Source organism: Carettochelys insculpta, chromosome 6 (genome assembly GCF_033958435.1).
Source record: "Carettochelys insculpta isolate YL-2023 chromosome 6, ASM3395843v1, whole genome shotgun sequence".
NCBI lineage: Eukaryota > Metazoa > Chordata > Testudines > Carettochelyidae > Carettochelys > Carettochelys insculpta.
Genome location: NC_134142.1, coordinates 25,318,166 through 25,337,559, shown reverse-complemented (window position 1 = coordinate 25,337,559; position 19,394 = coordinate 25,318,166). Strand labels below are relative to the sequence as shown.

The following is a 19,394-nucleotide window of genomic DNA, read 5'->3' as shown; positions in this document are numbered from 1 at the left end:
AATCTCTCTTGAGTTGCCACAAAACTAGCCAGATAGGCGACTTGATGATTTCACCCATTTAGCGAATGTGCTCTTACTTTGCTTTGCACAGCAGCTCCACCAGGGCCTTTTCTTTGGCATCTCCATCTGGATACTGTTCAGCAAAAGCAGCGTATTTTTTGAGAAAATGCCTCTTGAGGTTGCCTTTTTTGTTGCTGGTGAATTTTTCATTGCAAATGAGACATAAGGGCTACGTCTACACGTGCACGCTACATCGAAATAGCTTATTTCGATGTAGTGACATCGAAATAGGCTATTTCGATGAATAACGTCTATACATCCTCCAGGGCTGGCAACGTCGACGTTGAACGTCGACGTTGGGCAGCACCACATCGAAATAGGCACTGCGAGGGAACGTCTACACCACCAAAGTACCACACATCGAAATAAGGGTGCTAGGAACAGCTGCAGACAGGGTCACAGGGTGGACTCAACAGCAAGCCGCTCCCTTAAAGGGCCCCTCCCAGACACAGTTGCACTAAACAACACAAGATCCACAGAGCTGACAACTGGTTGCAGAACCTGTGCATGCAGCATGGATCCCCAGCTGCCGCAGCAGCAGCCAGAAGCCCTAGGCTAAGGGCTGCTGCACACGGTGACCATAGAGCCCCGCAGGGGCTGGAGAGAGAGCGTCTCTCAACCCCTCAGCTGATGGCCACCATGGCGGACCCCGCTATTTCGATGTTGCGGGACGCGGATCGTCTACACGTGCCCTACTTCGACGTTCAACTTCAAAGTAGGGCGCTATTCCCATCCCCTCATGGGGTTAGCGGCTTTGACGTCTCGCCGCCTAACGTCGATGTTAACATCGAAATAGCGCCCAACACGTGTAGCCGTGATGGGCGCTATTTCAAAGTTAGTGCTGCTACTTCGAAGTAGCGTGCATGTGTAGACATGGCTCTAAGGAGAGCCCAGTCAAACTCAATATAAAAGTGAAGGATTGGGTCCATTCAGTTTGAAATGCTGTTTTCATCTCCCATTTTGCTCTTTTTTGAAGCCATTCCAGCCCCACTAAAATTATGCCAAATTTTCTTCATGTTTAATTTCAGTTTTCTGTCTTAAAACGCGTGTTGCCCTTCACAGCAGGAACACCTCAAGCTTCCTTTTCCTTTTCAAAATCAAGACTATTAGCGACACGATCAAAACATAGATACAGTATCATATCCCACAATGCAATGCACATATTCAAGGGGGCCTTATCCAATGTTTCGAGATCACATATCGTTCGCCATTTAGATGTGAGTTGTTTGTTTTGAGGCTTTTAGACATTCATCGTTTATCAGAAATAACCAGCAGGGTTCTTCTTTAACTTTGAATTTATAGCATCAGGAGCTACAAAGAAGTCCTTAAAGAGCTGCGTGCAGCTCTGGAGCTACAGTTTGCAGACCCCAGGCACTGTAGCCCAAGGTCCAGTGTGCTCAGGAACCAAACCCTGGAAACTCCAAGTTGTGGACTACAAACTGTGGTATGTTGGGAGAACTTCCTGGTTCCTGCCAGGAGGGACCCTCTCCCCCTGGACTCAGCTGGGAGCACTTAGGCTGCAAGCAGAGAGGAGGCCCCTGAACTGTTACACTGTTCTACAGGTAGAACCAAAAAGAGCTTATAGACCACCCTAAGAGGAGTTTGAGTTACACAAAGGGGAACGCTGGCTTGTTTGTTTCAGGGCTTAGTTATTGGGGGAGGTATTTATAAGGGAGTGTGGTATAGTGCACCCTCTGCTCTCAACAGAGGTCTCAGCACTGACTGAGCAGGAAGCACAAGGCTGCAGGCAGAGGGGAGGCTGCTGAACTATAATCTTGTCCTATGTTCTGTACAGAATAAAGCCAGTGCCTGGTGGTTTGTCTGAGTGGGTCTGGCCTGAGCATGCACACACACTGACCCACAACACAGAGCACACAAAGGTGTCTCAGGCCTTGTCTCCCAAAATAGTGTAACAAACTACAAGACTTCTCTTATGCTGAATCATCTCACACTGGGCTTGTGAACAGCCGGGAGGTGGAAGACAGAGCTCTGGTCTGGTGCTTAGCAACTGAAGAAGGAGCAAAGCTCCGAAGACTGGGCCAGAGACTCTCTCCCAGATCTGTGGCTGGAAGGTTCTTTCCATGTATGGATCTTCCCTTTACCCCTCTCTCAGAAAGCACTCTGTGGGGGGTACATATAGAGGAGGCCATAGGTGAATGGACAAGGCCCAGAGGGCACGCACAGCTTCTCCCCAACCCTACAGACCATACCTAGACAACTGAATGCAGGACGCAACCTTATGAGCATCTCTGCATAGCTGCCATGTGAGCAGCTCGTCACTGAATAACCTCTTCGTAATTTCACCAGGAGACCTACAGGCTACCACAGCCTGTGACACTCCCGGCTAGGGCATCTCCAATTAAGCTTCATGCCAGTGGCCTGAAATGGTGAAAGTCTCTGCAAGCTTCTCGGCAAGTTCCTTTTCTATCCATTCCAATGAGGTAACAAGGGCAGAACTCAGTGCCTGGACTTCCTCCCTTAGTGCTCCCTCTATAGAGTGTTTTCAGCAGGAGATGATCCTGGACAATAATTGAAGATAGGCCTGTCGTGTGCACTTCCTGAGGTGCATAGCACTGGGGAATCTGGTGGTGTCAGTGTGCATCTTACCTGAGGAAATTAAGGGCTCCTGCATCATTATAACATTATGCATTCAACCATAGAGGATGAGCCCCTCAGGTGTCTCTGCAGTACGTTTAGCATGCATCTGGGGAGCATATAGGTGGCTTTCTGCCTCACCTTCCCCAGGCATCTTCCCTAAACCAGGAACTCCACAGAAGGACAAAGGAGATGGAGCACAAATAGCATCTGCTCTGCAAGTTTAGAGTGCCACCACAAGAGGCAGGTCTTCTGTGGAGTCGAAGCACAGGACTGTTCAGACCTGAGGAGTTTTTCCTCTTTGTTCAGGCCATAGCTAGTCCATAGATATAGAAATATACCAAGGCAGTAGCTACACAATGTATCTCAAGAATGATATGAACTCAGCAGAGAACTTAGGAATGCCCTAGGACAGTGGTCTTCAATCTGTGGTCCTTTGACTGTGGAAATTTGCAGACTCTGTCTAAGGTTTCCAACGGGGTCCGCACTGCCATTTGAAAATTTGTAGGGGTCTGCCCCTGAAAAAGGTTGAAAACTACTGTCCTAGTATTCAGCTCCCACCACAAACTTCACCACATAGCATTTAGCCAGTTTGTTCAATACAGTTTTTCAGCTTAGCTCTTAAAAGCACTTTCATAAATATTCTATGGCCTTTCCAGCAGTGCAATTTGCCTCTCTGACATTAAAGAGAAAACTCTGTGAAGGGGAGGGATGACAACAAATTTATCCACCAATAGCATGCTCTTTTGGCACAAAAGCACATTCTTATCTTTACATCCCATAATGAGAAGGCAAAGACGGGATTGTTGCTACAACTCCCTGTGTGGGTAGATGTGCACTATACGAGAAGGGCAGCTGCACATGGTTAGATATTTTTTCCTCTGCCTACACTAACAGGAGAAACTGAGTTTGTATTTTCCTGTGGTTTTCCTACGCACCATTGAAGAGAACTTTTCACATGATGTCAGACTGCGAGGGACTGGTTGTGGGTAAGTGCCAGATTTATATTTACCACAGTGTCCTGCCGACTAGTTCACATTCTCAGATTGCAAAGTCACACACAAACCCGCTAGGTTTTGAAGGGAGTCCGAGCCCTTGCAGGGAAAGAAACCCCATGCATCAGCAGAGTTCTACAAGCTCTTAGTTACAAAATATTCTCGGGTAGCTGATATCGGGTGGCTAGCCTATGAAGTTACATTTTCTTAATAAACGTGAAAAATAAACGAGAAGCTGACTTTAGCTAATCAGGAAGCAGTCTGATTCTGTCAAAATGACAGTACCACAGTTTGTTCTTTGGAGCTTCTAAGCAAGAATTTCTGGGAACGGTTCCTGAAACAACTGCCCTGTACATGCACAATGTTAACACATCGATTAACCTTTTCAAATGGTGAAGGGCTGCAGAAAAGGCAGCTGAGTGTAATAAAGATGGGTCCTTTACTGAGCGAAAATACACACTTTGTGCACTTTATTTTCAGAACTAGTGGTTTGTGTATTCTGCCTGTAGCTGAAAAAGGAGTCACACATGGCTGGCTATGTCAAACTTTGCAGCACAAGAGGCTGAGGCTTGTGGTATGAAGACATTTCTTTGGTTTTTTTTCCTGCCCTTCTGCACATAGTGTAAACGTTCACTAGATCATCTGCATGAAAGGAAGCTCTTGTAGGGACATTGGAGCGATTCTGTGCCAAGGGTTTTGTTAAAGAAAGGCATTCCATTTTAAAACATTTCTTGTATTTTGTTATGGCAAGCATTTGTCTTCTCTTGTTTATAGCACAATAATTTACTTCGACTGGCTTGAGATGGCAGAGAGTCAGAGCCCAGGTTCTTGATTTAAAAGGGTGATGCCAGGTAGGCAGGTGCACCATTTTTCTTTCTTTTATTCTCTTTGCTTCTGTTTCAGAGAGAAGGGAATATTTTAAAAAGGGGTAAAATATGAATGATATTGTAATTCAGATAATTAAGTCAAGCTCTGCTGTGGACAATGTCCTATGCCAGAAGGTCACTATCATTGTACGAAGACAGAGCAGAAGTCTGTGAAGATGAACATTTCTTGCTTACCTTATCAATGGGCTGATCCTGTACCAGAATAGCTTCCCATCTTCAGCAAAGTTAGCTTTGACTTTAACGGCCTGAGCTATGTGTGCTTGTTAAGGACTCTGAGTTGAACAGGGATATTTCAGGAAGGCACTGACAATATTTAGCTGGCATCTGATACTAATGATGAAACTGATCTTCAGCATGCAAGGCATGATGGGTGTGAAAGTTGTCTACATCTGAATTATCTTTGCAATTGCAAAGGCCCAGGAAGTTTCCTTTGAAGAAAGTTGTTGACAGGTGTATAGCTTTGTGGGTTCTGGTTTGTTGTCTTTGAAGGGAGGGAGGATGGGGGCTACTGGATGAAGGAAGGAACAGAGATGGGCCAAGCTGTAAAGTCTGGGTTTGGATGCAGCTCTGAGACTTTTCCCTCATTTGCAAGTTGTTCAGAGCAGGAGGTTTAGTTTCCTCACCATCGTTCTCATATTCTCCCCTCTTTTTTTCCAGTCATCTGGGCATTGTCTTCAGTCCCTTCACTACCTACCGCACCAGACATCAAGGTTGACACATGCTTTTTTCACTCTCTTGACATAAGGCAGCAATAGCTGAGTGGTAGCCAGACCTGTGGCAACCACATGTGGTTTCCTGGATTTGCACACACCCACAACACAAGAACCATAAGTATCACTACTGCACCATAGCTATTAAACTATCTTTGATATTTCAGTTCCTGACAGTCTGTCTCATGTTTAATGAATTTGGGGATGACCAAATAATCCCCTTGATGGTAACATCTTTCAAACCACCATTTGGAAGATTAAAACTTTATCATTAAAATCTCTGTAACTAAGGATTTAACTCATCAACAGACAAGTCTCTATTGTAATATGATTCAGATACCACCCTACTGATAGCAATGAGAATTTTATCATGTAATTGAAGCCAGCATTTTGTCTTGTATTTTTATGACTTGTGTTAAATGGGACTAGACGGTGGACTTGCAAAAAGGTTGTTGCAGAAATATATTTGATTAACACTGAAAGGTGGCTACACACTTTTGACCTTTTTACAGCAGAATGCATGTGTGTATGTATCTGTGATTTTACTCTACTATAAATAGGTCTGTATTGTCTAGCCACATTACAACATGAGTCTTATAAAAATAATTGTAACAACCTTTTGGAATGTGTACATCTCATAAACAATCCTACAAATTTAAGTTTATAGTTACAGTAAATGAATGCCAAGATTTCTACACTACTTTCAGCCTACACAAGAATGTAGTGGAAACAGCTGCATGATTGTTCCGATCAGATAAACATTATAAAGAAGATGGTTGAATATTCCCTTTTGATTTTAAGTAGCAGGATATTAACTGGCCAATGTAACTTTTTAACAATCGGCTTTAATAGTAAAACTCATATTTCTGAATTAGAAATAAGTAGGCAGCTTTTCAGGGTGAAAACATTGGGTTTTTATTTCGTTAACACAGAGGGTTGTGCCTTATGTTAGGTTTCTCTATGACTGCAGTCTTTCACTAGTTCAGAATACAAACTTAAATGTGCAGATGACAACAGCACATAGAAGGAAGTTTTATTTTGTCTTTTCAATATAGCAGATGAGACACAAAAACTGTCAGTCACTGAAATGTTTTAAGTAAGTCACTGTCACACTGGACTGAATCCCAGCCAGAATGTGCTTGTGCACTTTAAAGGTCTGAGATCAAAGTGATCAATTAGTGAACAGAATTTTAAAATGATACTATTAATTTTCCAGGACAATTGTGACACCAGTAGATAGAGGAAAGAAGGATCAGTCAATTCAGGACAAGTGCACTGCCTTCAGTTTCTTTCTTATTAGCATTTATTGACATACTGATGCTATCCATTAGTGCTCGGTACATAGATTTACTGTCTTTGCTACATGCAGATAAAAGCAAATCACATCAATTATTTAAGTACTTCCCCCAGTGTGTATTATTTTTTTCTCTTGTAAGAAGACACAGTTCAGTCTCTAGACAACTGAACAGCCTTTCATGCTCCCAGCATTTTGATTAGAAATGAGTGAGTCATAATGGTTCTGTCTCTTACCACAAACTCTCAGACTTCAGATAACCTGTGAAGTCAAGCAAAAGCCCTTAAAATGTCTGTTTACTTATTTTCCCCTCAGAAACAGTATCGTGAGAGAGTAACAATGTGAAATAGTTGTGAATAGTGCCATTCTTTTGCTATAGTCCTGAAGAATGTAGCTGTGCTGGGCTATAGATTTTTATTGCCAACAGTGGGCACCTCAGGGAATCTCACTTATACATCCTTTATCTTTTATTTAGTAAAATGATGCTCAAATATGGAAGAAAGAGAATTGATTTCTCAAGCTCTGCCACAGGTGTCAGGGGGCCCAGTAAGTCTGGCATAGTTGTCACATCCGAATTCTTCCCAAACTCTTACATTTGTTGCTTCTACAGAGGAAGGGAAAAATCCTATGAAGTAGGGGATCTTAATGGTTAACTGCTTGTTTTTAATTTGCACATCTTTGTATGACTAATGGATAGATTTTATTTTTAATTGTTTTCAGTTTTTTATGCTGGGCCTGGAAATGTTAGAGGACTGTTTTATGACTGAGCATTGGCGGGGGGAGGCACTTCCTGATATTATCTGTGGATATGGTTATGTATATTTGTATGTTACATATGACTAGGTCTGCAAAGAATGTATGTGTATATGTGACAGCATTTTATATTTAATAGTTTTCAGTCTGGGTGGTATAGTTAGCAACATACAAGTTGAACCCGTCTGATCGGGAACTCTCTCATCTGGCAACATCTGTAATCTGTCTGATTTTAGTTAGCCGGACAGCTGCTTATCATGGGCGTTGCCAGGTTTCCTGTGGCCCCATAAATTTTGTTTCCATCTACCACACCAGTGCTCTGTGGTGTTATTTAGCTGTAATTTACCCCTAAATGTCTTCTAAGAGCCCAATAAGCAGTGGAAGTGTTGGTAATGCGGTAGACAATATTGACCTCCCGTGGGCTAGCAAATTCTCTCAGTTGGCATCAGCCAGGTCCTGACAGTGCTGGACAAGAGAGGTTAAACTTGTATTTCTATTAGGGCAATTACAGTTACAACCTGTTACAGTAAACCCTCAATTTTATGGACCCTGATTTAGTGGACTTCAGAAACAATGGACATCCACCAGCCTCCTGTTGTTCCCAAAGGCCACTTGGTCCCGTAAAATCCTAGATCCCACCCTTTAACACCACCCCCTGCAAAAAACAGGTAAGGTGACTTACCAGAGTTGCCAGAGCCACTGCTAGAAGGGTCCTTGCTTCCAGCCACCATGGTCTGCTGCAGCTGAAACTTCCACCATGGCCTGGACGCCACCACATCTAAAGCCACCGTGCACTCCTCCAACCAGGGGTGGGGTACATTGGCACTCACATACACACCCCACCCCAGTGGGAGGTGCACATGGCAGCTCCAGTGGCAGTGGTGGCTCCTTGAGGCCATGATGGAGTCTTCAGCTGCCACAGTGGCAGAGCACCTCCAGCCATGGCAGTACTACAAGCCGCGGAGGGGTGCCTGCAGCGGTGGCTGGGCACCTCCAGCCATGGTGGCGTCTCCAGCCATGGCAATGCACCTCCAGTGGCAATAGGGTTTCCAAGGTACGGCAGCACTCCCAGTGGCATCAGCATCTCCAGCTACGGTGGGGCTCCAAGCAGTGGAAGCTCTGGCTCCAGTGGTGGTGGCTCTGGTGAATGACTGGCTTTTTTCCTTTTTTTCGAAGGGAGGGCTGGGGCTGGGGGAGCCTGGAGGGGATGGGTGGACGCTACAGTGAAAATAAACCCTTGGATTTAATGGGCTTGCGGGTTGAATGGACACCTCTCCCCGTCAGTCCGTTAAATCGAGGACTTACTGGCTACGTCTACACGTGCACCCAACATCGAAATAGGCTATTTCGATGAATAACGTCTACACGTCCTCCAGGGCCGGCAACGTCGATGTTCAACTTCGACGTTGCTCAGCCCAACATCGAAATAGGCGCAGCGAGGGAACATCTACACGTCAAAGTAGCACACATCGAAATAGGGATGCCAGGCACAGCTGCAGACAGGGTCACAGGGCAGACTAGCGCTTCCGGGGCAACAGCTAGCCGCTCCCTTAAAGGGCCCTTCCCACATACACTCAGCCTGCACAGCACGCGGTCTGAGGAGCCATATAGGCACACAGACCCCGAGCGCCGCAGTCATGGACCCCCAGCAGCAGCAGCAGCAGCAGCTAGAGGTCCACCCAGCCCTCCCGGCAGGAGCAGGGCTTGCCCTGGCTCATGTCATGTTGGGGGCAGCTGAGCACCTTCTTGCCCCAGGGGAGGAGATGCCCCCAGGGCAGCAGGGCTCAGCCCCTACCCCTGCAGCACCCCGCTCCACCCCCCGCCTCACACGCCAGCGGCTGTGGAGCTACCCCACCAGCACCGACTGGTGGGAGCGGCTGGTGCTTGGGGAGTGGGACGACGACCACTGGCTCCGGAACTTCAGGATGACCCGCCAGACATTCCTGGAGCTCTGCCAGTGGCTCACCCCCGCACTCAGGCACCGGGACACTGCCATGCGGCGTGCCCTCCCTGTGGAGAAACAGGTCGGCATTGCTGTCTGGAAGCTGGCCACTCCAGACAGCTACCAATCCGTGGGGCAGCAGTTTGGTGTCGGAAAGGCCACCGTCGGGGCTGTCCTCATGGAGGTAAGAGAACCCACAGAGGGAGGCCAGGCCAGGGCAGGGGGGCCAGAGCAGGGCAGGGTAGGGCAGGGCAGGGCAGGGGGGCCAGGGCAGGGCAGGGCAGGGCAGGGGGGCCAGGGCAGGGCAGAGCAGGGCAGGGCAGGGCAGGGGGGCCAGGGCAGGGCAGGGCAGGGGGGCCAGGGCAGGGCAGGGCCACGCACACCCTGCTCACCCCTCATTGGGGCTGTCCCATGTGCTTTCTCTGCAGGTCGTGCGTGCCATCAACTCCATGCTCCTGCACAGGCTCGTGAGGCTGGGGGACCCACAGGCCACTGTCGCCGCCTTTGCCACCCTGGGCTTCCCCAACTGCTTCGGGGCTCTGGATGGGACTCACATCCCCATCCGCGCCCCGGACCACAGTGGCGGACGATACCTCAATCGGAAGGGCTACCATTCAGTCGTCCTGCAGGCCTTGGTGGACAGCCAGGGACGGTTCCAGGACATTTACGTGGGCTGGCCTGGCAACACCCACGACGCCCGGGTTTTCCGCAACTCGGGCTTGTGCCGCCGGCTGGAGGCGGGGACCTACATCCCCCAGCGGGAGATCCCTCTGGGGGACACCACCATGCCCTTCTGCATCCTCGCGGATGCGGCCTACCCCCTCCGGCCGTGGCTCATGCGCCCCTACACGGGCCACCTCTCCGCCAGCCAGGAGCGCTTCAACGAGCGCCTGAACCGTGCGCGCCAGGTGGTGGAGCGCTCATTCGGCCGCCTCAAGGGACGCTGGCGATGTCTCCTCACCCTCCTGGATGCCAGCCCCAACAACATCCCCCAGATTGTGGGTGCCTGCTGCGCCCTGCACAACCTCGTGGAGAGCAAGGGGGAGAGCTTTCTTCAGGGCTGGGCCGCCGAGGCCGGCAGGGCACACGTGCAGCCACCTGCTGCCCCCAGTCGGCAGGTGGACCCAGAGGGGACCCGGGTCCGGGAGGCCCTGCGGGCCCACTTTGAGCAACAGGCCGCGAGGTGAACTCTGCCCAGGCCCCCTACTGCCCGCCCCTTCCTCCCCCACACTGCTGCCCCAACGCCCACACCATGGAGCACCCCACCGCCCCCCCTCACTTGTCCAGGAGAAATGACAGCACGAACTTGTGGGTGAACGTAAATTTTTTTTTTGTCTTAACGAATTTTTTTTTTTTAAATAAAAAAATATATATATGTGAAACAGAAACCAAAAAGGAGGGACAAACATTCAACAAAACCAAGATGGGCACAAATAAAACTATGTACAACAACAAATCAAAGCACTGTGCGCCATCAAAGAAAAACCAAAAGCAGAGAGGAGAACGGGGAGAACTATGTACAGGGGGGGGACGGGGCAAACAGGGGCAACACCCACACCACCCACCCAGTCCCCAAAGTCTGTCCAACAAGGGGAGGGGCCACGTCCCGGGCCCCTCGCCCCTACAGCCCATCAGTGGGCGTGCCCGGCTGGGAGCTCCGGCGGGCCTGCAGTCTGGTGCACGGCTGGGTGGGAGCAGGCTTCACTGGAAGGTAGCGGCGCCGGCGAGTCTCGGGTGGCTCCAGGGGTCCCTCGGCGTGGTGGCCCTCGCGGGGAGGTGGTGGGGCGACGGCGGACGGCCCGGCGATGGCTGGAGCAGCTGGTGGTGGGGCTGCAGGAGCGGGCATGGCGGACGGTGGCGCGGCCGGCGCGGCACGGGGGGCCAGGTAATCAACCAGTCGGTTGATGGTGTCCATATAGGCCCCCCATGCCTCTCTGCGCCAGGCCAGCGCCTGCTCCTGCAGCCGGAGGTGCTGCTCCGACACCTCCAGCTGCTGGCGGAGGATGGCCAGCAGCTGGGGGTCTGTGGCCGCCGCCGGTAGCAGGCGTGGGGTCTGCCGTCTGGCCCTCCGCGGGGCCGGTGGTTCCTCGGCCGAGGGGCTGCCCTGGAGCGAGGGTCCCGGAGGGCTCTCCGGGACAACCGATGCCTTGCCGGCGCTCTCTTCCAGTCCTTCGGATGGTGCAGGTGCAGGTGCAGGACACAGGAGAGGAGGGGGGAAAGAAGAATGGAGACAGGCGTTAGTGTGGGCCCCGAGCCGTGGCCTTTGTCCCCCCCGCCCTGTGCTGCAGGTTCCCCATCCCCGTCCCCGGGAGATGCTGCTGTGATGGATGGGGTTCAGGGGTCCCCCTGCCCTGCACCCCGTCCCCTGGTGGGAGCGACGCTCACTTCACCCCGCAGGGTCTGAGAGCAGGAGAGGTTTCTTAGGCCACAGATGGCCAGTTTCTGGCAGGAGTGACAGCACCAGCTGTTGGAAGAGGCAGTCCTTCCAACCCGTCGTGGGGAGAAGACCCCAAGGGGGGCCCCTCTGGGATGCAGCTTTCCCTCTCCTCTGGCTGGCTGCCTACCAGCTCTCCCTTCCCCTAGCCTCTACCTGTGGCCCCCGCCCTCGCCCCCCAAGTCCAAGCCAGATCGGCTCCTCCCTCCTGTTTGTTCAGGGCAGAGGTGTCACCTGCCAGCTGTAGCGCCAGGATCCTCCTTTGGCCCTGGGAGCTCTTCGGCTCTTGTGGCTCATATGGAGCCTGAGTCTCCCTTTGGCACTCCCCCCACTCCATCGCATGCTGCTGCTGCGGGGTGTCCGACCCCCTCCGCCCGGGGGCCCCTCGAGGTTCCGCTCCCCCCTGGCCCGGGGATGGGGCATGGCACTGTCATGCAGGGTGGCGGGGGGCAGGGGCTGATGGCTGCAGTGCTGTGAGGGCCATGGCCCTGGTGTCCTTGGGGCCATGGCCATGTGAGCGTGTGGGGGGCCCTGGACACATCGCTGTTCCCCCCGCCCCTCAAGCCCCGGGGTGTCCACCAGAGAGGGGTACCTACCTGTGGGTCTGCTCCCATGGTCCGGAGATCCCCGGGGGTCGGAGGCCCTGCTGCTGCTCCGGGATGGCAGGAGGAGGATCTGCAGGCTGGAATCGGTGGAGGAGGAGCCCCCCTCCTCCTCCTCCTCCTCCTCCTGCCACGATGTCCCGGGGATGGCTTCCGGGGGGGGCCCCCGGGGTGCGGGGCTTACCTCCGGGGTGGAGTCCATCTGCAAGGCCTGCTGGGGCTCGTCAGCCGAGGTGTAAAGGGTGGCCGGAGGGGAGGAGGTGTGCTGGGAGCCCAGGATGTCCCTGAGCTCCCTGTAAAAGGGGCAAGTGACGGGGGCGGCCCCAGATCGGCTGGCCACATCCCGGGCCCGGGCGTAACCCTGCTGCAGCTCCTTCACCTTACTCCGGACATGGTCCGGAGTGCGGGCAGGGTGACCCCGGGCAGCCAGGCCGTCGGACAGCCGAGCGAACGCATCTGCGTTCCACCTCTTGCTCCCCATTACCTGGAGCACCTCCTCCTCGCTCCAGAGCCCCAGCAGGTCCTGCATCTCGGCCTCCGTCCAAGAGGGGCCCCGCTGCCGCTTCCCAGACTGCGTGGTCCTCTGGCTCTGCTGGCTGCCTTGGCTCCCCTTGGGGGGGGGGGTCCCCGGGGGACGCTGGGGGGGCTGCTGGGCAGCCATGGCTGCTGACAGGGGCTGAGGGCTGTGCAGGCTCGCCGCCGCGTGTGCAGGCAGGAGCCTGCACGTTGCCTCAGCCTCCTGTAGTCAGGGCGGGGGAGGGGACCTTTAAGGGGCCGCTCCACGTGGCCACCAGTGAGCTGAGGGGCTGGAGAGAGCGTCTCTCAACCCCCCAGCTGATGGCCGCCATGGAGGACCCGTCAATTTCGACGTTGCGGGACGCGGATCGTCTACACTGTCCCTACTTCGACGTTGAACATCGAAGTAGGGCGCTATTCCTATCTCCTCATGAGGTTAGCGACTTCGACGTCTCGCCGCCTAACATCGAAGTTAACTTCGAAATAGTGCCCGATGCGTGTAGACGCGACGGGCGCTATTTCGAAGTTGGTGCCGCTACTTCGAAGTAGCGTGCACGTGTAGACGCAGCCACTGTAGTATTACTGGTAGTAGGCTGAGTGTTTTGAAACACTGGACTAGACATTAGTATAGTGTGTTCCACAGTGCTATGCAAAAGAGAAGTAAAATTTAAGTTTGGAGTAGTGACATTATAAATGAGGCCTTCATATATAAAAGTCTTGCAGTTAGGTACTATATAGTACTGTTCAATTAAGTTATATGTTATTTTTATTGCTGGCTGTTACCCCTTTGGGAAATTTTTCTGGGCAGGAAACAGGAGCATCATTTTTTCTTTTTTTTTTTTCTTTTTTTGGTCTTATTGGTTGCATTGCTGTGTGATACACTGGTACCTGACATAGATTAAGTTGTTTTTGTGGATGCTGTTTTCAGATAACCTACTGAGTGCATAATAATCAATTTATTAAATGTTGCTGTGTTTGGATTGAGTACTGGCACCCAGACAAGAAACATGATTGTTTGACTAACATATGTTTAGAATGCAGTGTCACTGATCCCAAAGCGTGATTGGTACTGCTGGGGAATTTGTTTACCCAATTTTTAGTTACTGCATACTTTAAAAAAAAATTAAATAATTTTTGCTTGTATGTTGTTTGTTGCCATTAGTTTGTTAATTTTTATCTGTGTGTTGATTAAACCATTTAGCAATGTTATGCACATTGTACGTGATGTACAGCAATAATTTAACAATACAATAACAATACAGTTGCTTTTACATAGTAACCGACTTTAACTTACTTGACCATGGTTTTTAGCTGGTTGTTAATTGTTTACAGATGGTGGCTTGAGGTGTATTTGACCAGTCTTTTATTTACAAAATATTTTATTTTTATTTTTTATTTTTATACTTGGGGTATTCTTTACTGTATACTGATATTTTTGGTGTTGTAGTAGTGTTTTTTTTGGTGCTTGTGGGATGCAATCTGAAACAGCTTAAGATAGTTAAATTTTTGTTTTTGTTCTATATTCTTTTTGTGTTTAGTTACCCGAATTTTAATTTAACTTAGTGTGTTCACAAAATAATAGGGACCAAGATTTTTATAATACAAGCAATATTTTGTAATTATGTATACACATTCATTTTCACCGGACATATATTTCTAATATTGTATACTAAATTTAATGTGTAACTGTTAAAATAGATGCTCTCAATCTTTTCTGAGCACTCTGTTTTATCAAAAAAGTTGGTACCAGAATTTTTACCAAGTTTTTTTAGAGTTAATTTGCTTGTGGTACCAATTTTAATTTTGTTAACTGTTAACATTCATAACTACTGCTCTTCTTTAGGATAACATAAAATAAAAGTGTATAAAATTAAACCAAAATAAAATTTAAATGCAGTGTAGTTAGATGTTGATAGAGGTTTACTTGTGTGGATGTGTTCCCTCTCTGTGCCTCCTCATCCTAGTGCAGAAAGCACAACAGACCTGAAGCAAGCTGCCCAATGACCACAAAATTTGTTAAGGGACAAAGGCCCCCAGCCAGGTTTACTGTTGAGGAAGCACAGTACTGTACTAGTATTCTGCAGCCTTTACCAGAACACTAATACATTTGTGCACATAACAATGGACCAGTTCAGTGAATGGTGGAACTTTCCATTCCTCCCCTAGGTCAGAGAGACTCCAATACATCTTTACACCCTGATACAAATAAGTTTGTGTTGCCACTGACATAGTTACGCACTGCCCCGATGTGGCTAGTTATTACCCATCACCTTGTACATGTTGTTTTGATTATGTACTATCAAAATAAAAAAGAAGTGGGTCTGTTTCACAAAAGCTCATCACCTAATAAATTATTTTGTTAGTCTTTAAAGTGCTACATGACTGCTGTTTTGTTTTGATAGGATACGGACTAACTTGGCTATCTCTCTGTCACTATTATGTACTGTTATCCTGACCTCACCTTTTAGGAGAATTCAGTGTGTTCCTGTTATCCTCCAGGATCATTTTTGTACCATTCTTAATATTGGGATGTTCTGGTACCACTTGACACTGGGATGTTTGGCACGAGTACTCTGTGACTAGCACTTCGTAGAAAAGCATATTTCTGCAATATCAGCCCTGTTCTCACCACGTTCTGTGAGCAGTTCCTGTCTCACCCGAGGACCCTAATACAGTGTCTCAGGCTCTCTTCCTACTCCACCAACCATCAGTTTAGCTGCAGCAAGGCAAACCTCCAATGTGTGTGTAGTACCCAGAGGCACTGAGACCTCATCTGGGGTGAGTGAAGTCTCTGTTCTAAAGCCTAGGCTGAGAGCCAGCTGGCCTTTAGCTCAGGTGGTAGAGTGCAGGACTTCAGATGCTAAGCTCACAGGTTCTATCCCTGGTGCCAGCAACCTGGGTCTGTCAGCATGTGTTTACACACAAATGTGTAAATAAGGTAAATCACAGTCAGTTTGTACTATGACAGGGATGGCCCATGGTGCCCAGGCTCCAGGCATATTCCTGGCTCGTGGGGGGGTGGTGTCCCACATTCACCAAAGTAGATGCAACCTGGACCTGGTCTCCTACCTCAGCCCTGCAACTGCCCCCAAACTCTGTCCCAGAACCTTCAGCCCTCAAGCTCCCCCCAGAGCCTGGATCCAAGTCCTCTGCCCTGGCCCACACTCAAACTCCATCCCAGAATCCACACTCCTCCCCCACCTAATCTCCCTCCCAAAACCCTAGGCAAGTGCTGGGGACATATTGGAACCATTCTGAGCACCATCAAAAACTCTACAAATTCACCTCTTCTGCAGGGAGGGGCCAGTGATGCAAATGACTCACTTTGTATCCCAAAATAGCTCTGAAGTGTAGATGTAGCCTGTGAGTCCTGCTCAGTGCTGGCAGGTTAGGCCATTGATTTTGACCTCTGCTTTGCAAGCCTGATTAACGGCAGCAGTATTTGTATGTCTAAAATAAATTGGCTATGATGACTAGCCAGCTGATCGCCTCTGCTGTGTACACTCTTTTTAGGGGGGGGGGCCATGCTTTGGCTGTACGAGGGGACTTTTGGGCTACTGAATATGAAATGACCTAGCTCCCCCCGCATCATTTGACCCACCCAAAGAAAAAGCCGGCCCTTGCTTTCAGCTGTCAGCCCCTGCCATGTTACATGGGTGACCCAGCACAGCTGCTATAAAAAGCAGGCATCTGGTGAAGCTAGCTGCCTCCTGCAAAGTGAGGGAGAGTGGAGGTTGGGGAGAGGTGTGGGAGAAGGATGGGGTAAGAGTGGGGGAGCTGGTGGTGCCTGGCTTTGGGGGAGGGCAGGGAAGGGGATGGGCTCGGACAGGGGGGCTTGGGTGACCAGCTTGTGAGGCTCATGGGGCTTGGATGGATGGCACCAGCATCATGGGGCTCCAGTGACTCGGGCTGGCAGGTGGGCAGCTGGCCCTGGCAATGCATGGCTTTTTTGTGTGAATTTTTTGTTAAGGGGCGGGGGGGGCGTTGGATGATGGTAAAGAAGAAGCGGGGGCGGGGGTGAGGGTTTCTCAAAAAGCAAAAGCAGGACGTGATGCTGAAAAGTTGGGAGCTACTGCTCTATGATGGTAAAGTTTGTATGTCTGTTAATGGAAATCAACCACAAAAAGTAGTTATTAACTCTGAGTGAAGATCAGGAGAATTTTCTTGTCTTCCACTATTTTCTCAGCTCTAATAAGGAATAATGGTTCCTTAATTGTACAGGATTAAAGTAGAATTCTATCAAGTGATCTGGTGACAATCTAAAACCACAAAAGTGAAATATGAAAGGCTTGTTCATGTTACTAGAAGCCCAAAGGAAATTACAGCCTTTATTTATATGCATTCAAGGTATATTATTTAATGTATTTGGAATGGACAATCTCATCATGCCAAAGTTTAACCCCACTCAAACATAGGTTCAAAAGTACAGCTGAAACTGTATTAGCTTTTTCTTCTGCTGAGGAGAGAGGATCTGGAAAAAGGAGCAAAGAATAAAACAAAAACAAAAAAATCCATGCAGTGCCTAGAGAGCAGACATTTGTGCCAGATTAGCTATGTAGTGTAACGGGGTGGAATGTAGCTAGCAGTCTCCACCTGAGAATTCCTCCAGCACAGCAGAGTTCCCTACGTGGTGGACCCATCAGGCCAGCAGAAATGTGTTATATTTCCCCAGCATGCCTGAAATTGGAAGAGATACATAGGCAAAGCCAATAGACCACTGACTGGCAACTTTATGGATCAGTCCTCAAGGGTTAACCATAACGTACAGTGCTCTCACTGTTCTTAGCTACTGGACAATCCTTTAGAAATCACAGCAGTTTGGTTTTAAGTTAGAGCAGTCTCTGAACTCTGGAGATACAAAAGCAGCATCCTTGTCGTGATTGCCTCTAATTTTTTCTGCCCACAGGTGGGGTAAATTGTGTTATGTGCTCCATTGCATATGGGAATGAGCACCACCAGTAGAAGCACATGCTGCTGGCTCTGGGTGCACTGCTAATCATCTGAGTGGCACCTAAATCGCTCCTGGATGGCTGCCCAAGTGCTGAGCTTTTAAGGATCATTGGTCCTGGTTCCCTCCCATAGTCTCTATGGTGCTCCTTCTGGGATGATGGTAATGATGGCGAGCACTCATTGCCAAGTATGATCATCGTCCACGTGAGTTGTGGATCCTTAGTTGGCTGATAAGGCCAATCCTTGAACCACAAGTTCTATTGCAGTGAGGACTGATGCTTTCAGATGCAGCAAGGGGCAGCTGCCCATGACGGAAAGCCAGTCTTTCCTTCCTGTGCCTCTTGTTCTCCTCAGATATGGTAACCTTGTAGCTGACAGAACAAGACCTGCTTTGGGAAGTGATGGTCTGGCATCCAGACAACGTGACCAGTCCCGCAGAGTTGCTGGCAGATGATCATTGCCTCGATGCTTGTGGTCTTTGCCTCTTCCAGAACATTAAAGTTGGTGCATATATCTTCCCATTTGATCTTCAATATCTTGTGGAGGCAGCTTTGGTGATGCCTCTCAAGGACTTGCAAGTGATACCTATAGATTGTCCAGGTTTCAGACCCATAAATAATGTGAGGATAATAACAGCTTGATAAACAAGAAGCTTGGTGTCTGTTTGAATGTCATGATCGTCAAAAATCCTGTGCCATAAATGAGCAAAGGCTGCACCGTCACTGCTCACACGGTGTTGGATTTCTGCATCAATATCTGCCTTGGCTGAGAAATGACTTCCAAGGTAGAGGAAATGATCAACATTCTCCAGTATTTGTCCAATGATAATAGGTGGAGTGTGTGATACCTTGTTTGGAGAGGGCTGATAGAGCACTTTGGTCATCTTGATGTTGAGCATGAGACCAAGACATGTGTAAGCATCAGCAAACACATTCAGGATAGTTTGAAGGCTTTCCCAGAGTGGGCAAAAAGTGTGTTGTCATCAGTCTACTGAAGTTCCAGGACAGATCGGGTGGAACTCTTAGCTTTCAGCCTACTAAGCCTGAATAGGATAGCCCTAGCTTTGTTCTCCCAGTTTTAGAGGATGCATATTAAAATGACTTTCATTTCAAAAACAGTGTAAGATTATTTATTTTTATTCTTTTCCATATACATGTGATTTTATTGTCACATTGTTATTACGCATAATGATGCTAACAAACTCTGCCATGTATATTTAGCTCTAAAATTTAAACTTAGAGAAAGGAAGGAAGGAAGGAAGAAAAGTAGAGTCAAGATTATCTCTTCATCTGCATTTTCGAAAGGGATTTATGATCCTCCTGTTCGGACAGTATTTACAAAAATACATTTGTGATAATGTCTGCATAGCATTTTCCTTTGAACTTCAGCTTTAAATTTAAACACCTTCCTAAAATATCTGCAATCTAAATATTATACTATTTAGTCCACGCATCAGAAATGAAAGTTGAAATTGATGCTAAATCAATTAAATTGACTTGTCAGTTTTCATTGTTTTAAACCAGTGGTTTTCAACCTTTCCAGACTACCGCACCCTTTTTAGAAGTGATTTGTCTTGAGTATGCCAAGTTTCACCTGACTGACAAACTACTTACTGACAAAATCAAAAATAAAAATACAAGTGTCACAGCACATTAT

The 19,394-nt window shown here is 48.7% G+C and overlaps 1 protein-coding gene across 1 annotated transcript in view; it reads left to right on the top strand.

The window, feature by feature from the left end:
• The first annotated feature begins 3,496 nt into the window (after positions 1 to 3,496).
• The window catches only part of EML1 (EMAP like 1), a 164,598-nt gene continuing 148,700 nt past the window's right edge, over positions 3,497 to 19,394 (top strand). Inside the window, exon 1 of the mRNA XM_074996532.1 lies at positions 3,497 to 3,644. Within this exon, the coding sequence (XP_074852633.1) occupies positions 3,614 to 3,644 (31 nt within the window). The 5' untranslated portion in view covers positions 3,497 to 3,613. The remainder of the gene's footprint in view (positions 3,645 to 19,394) is intronic.